The 10,651-nt window shown below is 49.6% G+C and overlaps 3 protein-coding genes and 1 non-coding gene across 4 annotated transcripts; 2 read left to right on the top strand and 2 right to left on the bottom strand.

The window, feature by feature from the left end:
• BO85DRAFT_218266 (uncharacterized protein) lies at positions 1-384 on the top strand. The gene has a single exon (XM_025654665.1). The coding sequence runs from the start codon at positions 74-76 to the stop codon at positions 287-289; it is 216 nt and encodes a 71-aa protein (XP_025517988.1). The 5' UTR covers positions 1-73; the 3' UTR covers positions 290-384.
• A 3,868-nt stretch (positions 385-4,252) lies between these two features.
• Positions 4,253-4,334, bottom strand: BO85DRAFT_t65. The gene has a single exon. It is a non-coding gene; the product is annotated as a tRNA-Ser (tRNA).
• A 395-nt stretch (positions 4,335-4,729) lies between these two features.
• Positions 4,730-6,871, bottom strand: BO85DRAFT_415057 (senescence-associated domain-containing protein). Its single transcript, XM_025657671.1, has 2 exons — positions 5,977-6,871; positions 4,730-5,921 (listed from the first exon to the last, which is right to left on the bottom strand). Exons 1-2 carry the CDS (start codon positions 6,608-6,610, stop codon positions 5,044-5,046), a joined length of 1,512 nt encoding a protein of 503 aa, XP_025517987.1. The 5' UTR covers positions 6,611-6,871; the 3' UTR covers positions 4,730-5,043.
• Positions 6,872-7,258: 387 nt separating this feature from the next.
• Positions 7,259-10,007, top strand: BO85DRAFT_366789 (acyl-CoA dehydrogenase mitochondrial precursor; the record flags this gene model as incomplete). Its single annotated transcript, XM_025655793.1, has 4 exons — positions 7,259-8,049; positions 8,468-8,581; positions 8,676-9,527; positions 9,641-10,007. The coding sequence occupies 4 exons, from the start codon at positions 7,259-7,261 to the stop codon at positions 10,005-10,007; spliced, it is 2,124 nt and encodes a 707-aa protein (XP_025517986.1).
• Positions 10,008-10,651: the final 644 nt, after the last annotated feature.

The raw sequence follows: 10,651 nt of genomic DNA, 5'->3' as shown, positions 1-10,651 counted from the left end.
GGGGTCTAAAAGGAAGAGGATCCCGAAACGAAGGCAAGAAGCAGAAAATACAAGTGAAGAGAACAAGAATCGAATGAAACCAGAACAAAAAAGAACAAAGGGAACAAGAGGAAGAGGATGGAGGGAAAGAGATGATGATGGGAAAGAAGAGAGAAGGGGAGGAAGAGATGGCGGTGGTAAGTGTGAAGTCGTAGCAATACGAATAAAACTAATAAAAATAATAATAATAATAAAAACAATAATTTTGATAATGCTAGTTAGTCGACTACTACTAGATACAGCTAATTAAGCCAGGTATTATTATTATTATTATTGCCCTCCTGCGAACGATGAACACCCACCCAAGCACTCTGACGGGGCCACCTGCTGAGTACTATCTGCTAACTGCTAACTACTTCATATCTGGTTAGTGAACAAATTGACCTGCTCGTGTCGGGAAGTACGTAGCAGAAATGTCAAGTATAGAAATGAGGTTCCCAGTTAAGTAGTTGGGGAGCCAGAGAAACAGCAGGACAAATAATTCCAAGGCGAGTCGCGAGAAGGAACGGGCAACCAGTCCGTCAACCAGCATTTGCTTTGCGTTGCTTTGCTGTGCTGGCTGGGGAAAGCAAAAAGCGGGTCAACGGGTCGGATCTCTTTGCCAGGAATAATCATCGCCGCCCCGATTTAAAATCATAAACAAGTTGCCAGAAGTTAAAGCAAGCGCAACATGGCAGTCGGGAAAAGAAAAGAAAAAGAAGTAGTAGGAAGAAAAAGGAATAAACCAACAGGTTGATGACAGATGAAATTAAATCAAATACAGCCCGATCTTTGCTTGAAAACCAAACATCTATTTAAGATATTCATATCTCAACCTCAACCTTAAACTACATTTTCATAAGAGACCTACATACAGAACTACATCAAAAACAGCTGCATTGGGGGACCTCGGAAATATTGGGAGGAGCGAGGGATGTGACTGGACCATGGAAACCTTGAATACGGACGGAGGAGTGGGCTTCAATTAGGAAAACCCGACTGACTCTAGAACGTTAGTGGGGATGACCGCCTTCCCTGGCTACCTAATGTAATGTAATCCATGATGGACCCGATATCCTCACGAGGTGGTGACGAAATGCTTTTTGTTTTTCTTTTTCCTCTTCCTCTTCCTGTTCCCTCACTTTCTCCTGCGGTTTCCTTCTTGGATGCAAAATGGGGCAGAAAGAGGGCGCAATGGACGCCCGATCCAGACGAGAACCACTTAAACAAGGGCCTGAACGTGGGTGTTGTCCCTTGCCTGGTTCGACCGGCCGTTGGGATTCTCCTTCTGAGTCTGGTCATTCGCCCGGATGGGCGATCATGTACCTTATGTAGTAGTGTTCACTAGAACCGAACTATCTACTATGTACTCACTTGGTGTGCCAGTTTATGCGTGCTTTTCTGTCGATTACCACTATAATGAAACAAGCGGCCCTCGTATACCTAATTTGAGTCTTGCGCAGCGGTCATAATCAGCCGACACCACCACCTTCTTCCCAGCTGCCAGCTGCCAGCTTCCCAGCACACCACAGCCAGACCGACAGACCAGAGAGAGGATAGACCAGAGACCAAGTGAGCATGAGAAGGCGCCAAGTCATCAGGGGCATCGAACCACTGTTTCAAGCCGGCACGAAAAAAGTCGCTACTGGAGCCGCTGGGGCAGCCGATCGTCATTACGGCGACTAACCGGGCAGTCATCGTCTGCGCCCAACTGCTGATTGGCTGTCCGGAAGATTACCGTCCTGGACACCTCAGGTACCGCCGGTCACGCCGCCCACTGGTACCTGCCTTAGGTACCACCGCCTAGCAGGGGACTTACAGTAGTCTGTTTTGCTGGTTTGCTGTTTTAATTGTTATTCGACTTGTTATTATGATTTCCTCTCAGAATTTACTACTACTGACTGGGCTTCATGAACTCCCGATCGCTACCAAATCTAATTAACTCAACTAAACGAACTTAAATCACATACACGTCAATGGATCATACCTGTCCCTGACCAAAAATAAAAAAAGCCCCCAACCACAGCGCTTAATACATCTACGTGCTCCTCTTCTTTCTCGGGTCCTGCCCCATCCTTGACCCTTGGATATCCTATCCACGGTAGGGATAACCGCCATCCCTGGAGTTGTCCTTCTTACCATGATCGGTACTCCAATTATTTGCCCACCAAGGCCGAGCTTATTTAATGCTGGGGCACTATGAACATACCTCATTCCTTTTTTATCCCTTGGCTGATGGATCATCATAATTCCTGATATCTTTCTTATCGACTGTCCTTTTCCCTTCTATCTACATGTTCGATAAATCTTCCATTCCTGAACCCCATCCTCCGCAACTCTACTTACTCCGCCCTCCAGTCTTGATAGCTACTGATACGACATGTCCAACCACACTAACCGGATACTTCCGGAATTGGGTAGATATTCCCATGAGTGCAGCATTGGACTAACTAGCGCCAGCTTGCACGCCATTGGACCAACCACCCCATGCTAATGCTGTATCTTACTCCTACGTCTCCCGACATGAAACCGACCTTGATCAGCTAGCTACCTTAGCCTGCCAGCTAGGATGCACCTCATCCAGCTATGTAATTTAAAAGCTGACAGTCTAGTCTATCGGCTTACCCGAGAGGGGTGTGAGAGAGGGGGGCCGTCAAGCCAATCCCTCTAAAATAGAAACTCTCGACAGGGATGTTCCCAGGGAAGCAACAAAACAAACCAAGACAAAACAGAAAAAGGCCCATGCTCAATCAAGGAGACTCTTATTGATTACTTTTGGCGGCCTGGGCAACTACCTTTGCAGTGTAACCCTCCGAGTGTACTGTAAGTAGTAAACCGGATCTACTCCGCATTACGACCGACAACCGACGACCAGTTCGTTACCCCAGCATCGCGCCGATGATAATAGTAGGTTTCGGAGATTTCCCCCAATTACGTATGCGCTGTGAGCCTGTGACAACTGCTGATACCTACTGTACAGTACAGTAAACTCTAGCTAAGTAACTAACTAATTAACTAACCGATCTAATTATAATCTCAATTGCATCCCTTCATCGATCCCCTTGTTTGTCTGCTGCTGCTGCTGGTTGTCGGGGAGATCTCCTTACCCTGCCAGCCTTATCGATGACTTCTTCTGCAACATAATCAATGCTTGTCTGAGAGACCAATTTCAATTTGCGCCATGTTTACTCTCCCAGATCGGGGTCTGATGGGCAACTAGCTGTACATGGATGTCTGAATTACTCACTGAACACATAGCACCACAGTCATGATCTTTCCCTTTCTTGGGCTAGTCGCGTGGAACATGTTCTGCATGCCTATATTACTTGTTGTCTCTGCATTGAGCTATGGGGTACTACTATGACAGGGTCTGAGATATAACTAATTTCCTTTGCTTGATCTCCCCGGGAACGAGGCGGTCCTTCTCGGGGATGTACATATCGCGTGATCATCTAGTAGGTCGATAGTAGATTGCATTATAGGAGCCTTGCTAGGATACCAGTGGCTTTTCACTCATCTCTGGGGGTAAGGAATGACTCGCGCGCATCTCAAAGCGCATCTCCGAACATGACCATAAAGACTATCTACTGTCTAAATAGCTAGACAAAGCTGCCCTACCCAATGAATCCATTCATGCAGTCTAGCACCAAGATATTCCCCTTTATACATGGCATTATGCAGAACTGCAGCTGTAGATTGCTCATAGCCCATAAGTAGCATCTAGTGTTCGCATTGCTATCCCCCGTCTCCCTAAGCTACATACATACACGCACACGCGGTGTACAACATTACATTACCCTGTACATAATTACCACATGCTCCCAATCAATAAATTCTACTGCGTGTCATGCTCCTTCTTCCCTTTTCGTCCGAATAGAGAACCAGATACCTAATAATCTAGAGAAATAACTCTACCTACCCATATCCTAACCTCTAAACATGAGCAATATCTACGTCCTTCCCAACATAAACTCAATAACTCGACATTGACACATACCTACCAAGCATACATCGCACACATCCCATTCCCCAAAAGACATCAAGGCTGTAAAAAAAAAGAAAATACTCTTTATACCAATAATCACGACCCCCCATATGATAATTCTGGATATCACCCGCCAACCGACCCCACCCATGACCCACAACAACCACACAATGGTTACTTACAGTTCCCACAAAAAAGTTCTCCCCCCGGGGAGTAAAGTAGGGGGAAAAGAAAACAAGAAAAGGATATCGACAACAGTCGGATTTGAACCGACGCCTCCGAAGAGAATAGATTTCTAGTCTATCGCCTTAGACCGCTCGGCCATATTGTCTTATTGATGTTTAAGTTCTTAGATTTTGGCACTATAGGGGAAAGCTAAACTGAGGAGGTATTTTTCTGGTGTGGTTTAAGTTAATTCGTGAGGGACGTGCTGGGATGATGCTTTGTAGTAGCTTGATTGGACCTACATCATTGTCACTGTGTTCAAGGTAATGGATGGGTAGTAGTCAGTTAGCTGGTGGTCATACTGGGGTGATTTGGTGAGATGATAATGCGAGCTGCATGCTAATATATATTTACTGCGGCAGATAATGGTAAGTACTAGTAGGGTGCGGGATACATTTTTACAATAAACCTACGCCTAGTGGTACTGAAACTGTTGCAACTGCTCCTGGATATGGATCATTCGTACTAGTTATACTACGTAGTAGACGGAAAGTCAACATTGGTGATGGGTATCGAGAATTAATATTCACAACTAGCCTGGAATAGAGTTGGTCATGGGAAATAGTACTAGCTCTAGCGTAGTATATGACAAGAACAAATGTCACTGCTGTTTCCGTCTCATTGATGTGCCACCATATATCAGGCTGCATCATATCTCCATATAAACAAGGACGAGTCATAAATCATCCGAAAGAGTGCAGAAACAGACGACACGCGGGAAATCACCAGCCCAGGGCATCAAGGTCATAAATCATACATTAAACAGAGTGTAGCAAACCGAGCCAGAATCAATGAACACACCGAGAGCATCCACATCAACGCTTGCCCCCCGACATGGACATACCGCTCAACGAAGTAGTGCCCGGTGCACCGTATGCGGGTGGAGGGGTCGAGCTGGGAGACTGACGTCTTACAACCGGCTCACGGCCATATGCCTGACTTGGGCCAGCTACTCCAGCGGGGACATCACCGCCGTCGCCCGTGCCAACGAGGACCTGCTGCCCGTTGCGCATACGGCCGACGACCATGCCCCTCGCAACAGATTTCAGCACAGCTTTGCGGCTGACACCTGCGGCGTCGATATATACCAGACCGACATTCTTGACTCCGCCAGTGAGGTCGGAGGCCACCGAGCCAGCCTGCTCGCCATAGCGATGTCCAATCATGGTGCTAGCTGCATTGGACCCGGTAATCAATACGTTACGAGCACCCTGTTCGATGCCATCCGTCAAAGTCGAGAACGCAATCATCGACTTGTTCAGGATGCCGGGCTTGTAGTCGCCCCCGGACCCATTGACACCCCTCTGCGTACCGTTGTCCCTGCGGCGGGCCAGGGAGGCGCCGATATTCTGAGCGTATTTACCCACCTGACCCACCGTCTTTGCAGACAGTTCGGCGGCACCCTGCGAGAATGTACCGACCTTTCGGATCCGAGAATGTGTGGTGTCAGAGAATGTCATCGGTTTAGGGTTGGGCTTGGTCTTTTTGGTGAAAGCTTCTGCGCCGCTCGTGATAGCGTTGGCAAGGTAGGAGGATCCGGTGACAATCAGGCGAGAGGCGGTCGCAGAGGTCTGAACGATCGTCGAGTCTTTGTAAACCGGATGACGAGCCATCCGCAGGTATTCCTCGGAGACATTGCTGACGTTGACTTGGTTACCCTCGGCTTCAGTGGGAAGTTCAATCTCCACGGGTCCTATCAAGCCAAGACTGTTAGCACATTCAGGCGTTAGGAGGGATAGAAGACGTACTCTTCGAGCCAGGTTTGACACCAGGCTTCTCAACCACATCGTACCCTTCCATTTCACCAACGATGCTTCCATCTTCCTCATCCACAAGAACGATCCGGCCATGGGTATCATCCTGGGCAAATCCTGACGGGGCAACATATCCTTCGCCTGGCGCGTAAGTTGCGGGGTTATACGGAGCATGATTGCTCGGTGGGGGAGCGCGTTCGAGGAACGCCGTGCATTGAGCCAGGATAGTCTCAAAGGTATCTATATCATCCTGTGTGACCTTACCCGGACCCGAACCAATACCCGGAAATTGGATGCGAATGAATGCACCATCATCAGGGCCCACATCCCAGCGAGGGATCAAGTAGCTGTCTGGAGACTGGTGGAAGATCTGGGTGGTAGCAGGAAGCGCTAGGTCCAGTTCCGGTGGCAGATGCAGATGAAGGTAAAAGTCCTCCTCTGCAGACGCATCAGGGGGAGGCGTTGAGGGGGAATTGCCAGGTGAGGACGTTCTGGTGGGGACCATCAGGAGAGAGAGGGTCTGAGGCCCCGAGGGGGTCAACTCTGTCTCTTCGCCATTCTGAATGTGAAAAGCACGGATGTTGCCGATGCTGTAGAGTAGCCTTGGATCGTGAACGGTAGAAGTCATGACTGGATTGCTTTGAAAAGAGACAGTAGACACGTTTCGAGAACCGAAGACCCTGTGGTTACCAAGTGGAGGACTTTGCGGGGGGAGCTGATAACACGGCACAGCCGCTTGGCGGGGAAGATTGCAAGATGAGAGACGGTGTACTGTTCACGGCAACCAAGTAAATTATAATAAGGAGTAAAGGGAAGATGAAAGAGAAGAGATGCGACAGCAGAACCGGGAGACAGGCAATAAATACTTGCCCGAAACCCGGGCAGGCCGATGAGCGTCGAAATTAAGCAATGAATGAATGGATGGCGGCCAAGAGGGGAATGACATAATCGCCCCCGTCCGCTCTTGGCACTGCTGCGCCACACCTCATCACATCACACCGCACCGCCACATATACTCACGGCGGCGCGTGAGTGGTCCGTCTGCTCACAAGAATAGAACAGCTTCGCGGCCGGCGGCAAGATTCACCCCCCAATCCCTTCCCGGAAAGGCCCTGGATGAGTGGAGGTGGCTCTCTTCCCCTCTTTGACAAGCCAGTCAGTGCACACCCTGAATTTTCCACTGGCTGCAGGGTTCTTTGTTGGAGCCAAGGGCGCTTGAAGTGCTGAACAATCGGGATCGAGGGATAGACCAGGGAGGTCAAGCCCCTCACTAAAAATGGCACGGTTCCAGATCGTCTCCGACCTGCATCTAGAAAACCCCAAGGCATACGACTTGTTTGAGATTGCGCCAAAAGCACCGTATCTAGCGCTCCTGGGGGATATCGGCAATGTTAGGGACGATGGTTTCCTCCTCTTCATAGAAGATCAGCTCCGCAAATTTGAGATCGTCTTTCTCGTGATGGGAAACCACGAGCCCTTCCACTCTAGTTGGTTGGATGTGAGGGAGAAGCTGAAGCGGTTCTCTGATGATATAACCCGCAAAGGAGCACAGATGCAAAATACCAAATCCGGATCTCACAACCTAGGGAAGTTTGTCCTTCTCGACCAAACCCGATATGATCTGGCACCAGATCTCACGGTTCTGGGGTGCACGTTTCACTCCAAGGTCAGCGATATGCAAGAGGAACGGGTTAGCTTCGGCTTGAATGACTTTTACTACATCAAGAACTGGTCGGTCGAGGATCACTGCGCTGCTCACGAAGCTGACCGAGCTTGGCTCAACGATCAGGTCACTGAAATCGCAAGATCCAACCCCCATCATAGAATTGTTATCTTTACCCATCACAGTCCAACTGTTGCACCTCTGGCGGTGGATCCCGCGCACGCGAAGAGTCCTATATCATCGGCGTTCGCGACGGATCTCGCCGGAGAGGCGTGCTGGGAGAAACCCCAGGTGCGACTGTGGGGATTTGGCCATACGCATTACAACTGTGACTTTACAGATAGTCGAACGGGGAAGCGTATCGTGGCGAACCAGCGAGGCTATTACTTTTCTCAAGCAAAGGTGTTTGAGCCAGAAAAGGTGATAAGCATATGATAATTGATAGAGCGGGAATGGCATGTGAACGAGGGGTTGGGAGTTTATCTCTCGGGCTATAGATAGGCGCACTGGAACCTATTGAAACAAGTTGGTAGTGACGTTCAAAGAATTATATATATTTAATCTGGGATGGCTTCCAGTTGACAGGACTCGTAGATATGCCCCAGCAGGTGGTTAAATGCGGAGAGATGGAGCTGGAGCTGGAAGAGCTGGAGTAACGGGGAGACGGCTGATCGACGGCCCTCGGCCGCGTTTAACCGAGGCCCGTCTGCGCTCCTCACTCGTGATCTCTCCCCGTCACCACCTGCTTTCCACCTCTTCCCTTCCTCTTCTCCTTGTGTCTTGCCGTGGCCTCGAGTTACACACTATAACCAGTTAATCCAGTCAGTTCCATTTCGATATGGCGTCTATTACCCGTGCGTTGCGGCCTTTGTCGCGCACTGCGACCTCCGCCCGCCTTATCGCAAGACCACCGTTGTCGGCCAGGCTAGCTGTGAGGTGAGTTTGGCCGTCACCAGCCTTCAACAGGACAAGAGCCATAGCAATACACCCACGATGATGGCCGTTACTTATTGCTAACGCCCTCCTCCAGCAGCACCCATGCGTTTTCCACCACTTCTCGCCGGCGGGATGTCGACCTGTCCGGACTGACGCCCACCCCGATCACCTTCCTCTCCGAAACAGAGTCCTTAATGTCCGAATCCGTCAATAAGTTTGCTCAGGAGCAAATATCGCCCAAAGTCAGAGACATGGATGAAGCGGAGACCATGGACCCTGCCGTGGTCGAGCAACTCTTCGAACAGGGACTGATGGGCATTGAAATTCCGGAGGAATACGGTGGTGCGGGGATGAACTTCACGGCGGCGATTGTGGCGATTGAGGAGCTTGCTCGCGTCGATCCTAGTGTCAGTGTTCTTGTAGACGTTCACAACACCCTAGTCAACACCGCTATCATGAAGTACGGTGACGCGCAGGCAAGACGCACATGGCTGCCCAAGCTGGCTACTGGCACCGTCGGCTCTTTCTGTCTGTCGGAGCCGGCCTCCGGATCGGACGCGTTCGCCTTGCAGACTAAGGCCGAGAAGACGGCCGATGGGTACAAGATCAACGGATCGAAGATGTGGATTACCAACGCCATGGAATCCGGCGTGTTCCTTGTCTTTGCCAATCTTGACCCTAGCAAGGGTTACAAGGGTATCACCGCCTTCATCGTGGAGAAGGATACCCCAGGATTCTCCATTGCGAAGAAGGAAAAGAAGCTGGGCATCCGGGCCAGCAGCACCTGCGTGCTCAACTTCGACGACGTCCTGATCCCCAAGAGCAACCTGCTTGGTGAAGAAGGCCAGGGATACAAGTACGCCATTAGCATTCTGAACGAGGGACGAATTGGTATCGCCGCCCAGATGACCGGGTTGGCCCTCGGCGCCTGGGAGAATGCCGCACAGTAAGCATCCCCCAACACCACCTCTCCATATCTCCGCGGGACTCCCGTATCTCCGAGGGGACCTGAAGCAGTCATCCCATGGCCGATATATCCATTGCTAATACGTGTCGCAGATACATCTGGAACGATCGACGCCAATTCGGCCAACTGATCGGCGAGTTCCAGGGCATGCAGCATCAGGTGGCACAAGCGTACACTGAGATCGCAGCCGCCCGTGCGCTGGTCTACAACGCGGCACGCAAGAAGGAAGCGGGACAAGATTTCGTGCAAGATGCCGCAATGGCGAAGCTGTATGCCTCGCAAGTTGCTGGCCGCGTGGCTGGCTCCGCAGTGGAGTGGATGGGAGGCATGGGCTTCGTGCGTGAAGGTATCGCCGAGAAGATGTTCAGGGATAGCAAGATCGGCGCCATCTATGAGGGAACCAGCAACATTCAACTGCAGACGATTGCCAAGTTGCTACAGAAGCAGTATACTCGCTAAGTGAAACGATACCTTTTTTTCTTTCTTCTTTTTTTCCCCCACTTGATCCATGTTATCATCCGTCATTTGATTTATGGTTCCGTTTCATAGATTGAGATCCGATCCATCCTAGATACATACACATGACACACTATACTATACTACATTTATCCTCTTCTTATGTCACTTTATGTATTCTTATGACTTAAATTCCTCACATCCGAAGAAGGGTTTGGAAGTCAACGAACCTCGTGTCGATCTAGCCGAGAAACTCAAATTCCAAACCATGGGACTGGAACCGATTACATTCTCTACCATACATCCACATATCCATCCTCCAATATCTTCTCATCCTTATTCCCGCATATCCGAATATGCATCTCAGATGTTAGATGGGGATCCACAACTTACAAAGCACATACATACGATATAGTTACATACATACATACATACATACATACGTAGTTACCCAAAAGAAAACATCCCCTCTTACCGCTACTGCTAAGATGAACCGGAAACTACATCCTTCCGTTCATAATTGGCCACGTCGGCAAAAGAAGATGATGGAAAACCTCAGGCAATAAATAGGTACTACGTATTTAGGTAGGTATCGTCGATCAACGTCTTAGTGGGACACCCTACTTACTGTAGTAAAAGTACGTAGT

The sequence above is a fragment of the Aspergillus piperis genome (assembly GCF_003184755.1).
Source record: "Aspergillus piperis CBS 112811 unplaced genomic scaffold BO85scaffold_4, whole genome shotgun sequence".
NCBI lineage: Eukaryota > Fungi > Ascomycota > Eurotiomycetes > Eurotiales > Aspergillaceae > Aspergillus > Aspergillus piperis.
This window is presented reverse-complemented; position numbering and strand designations above follow the sequence as displayed.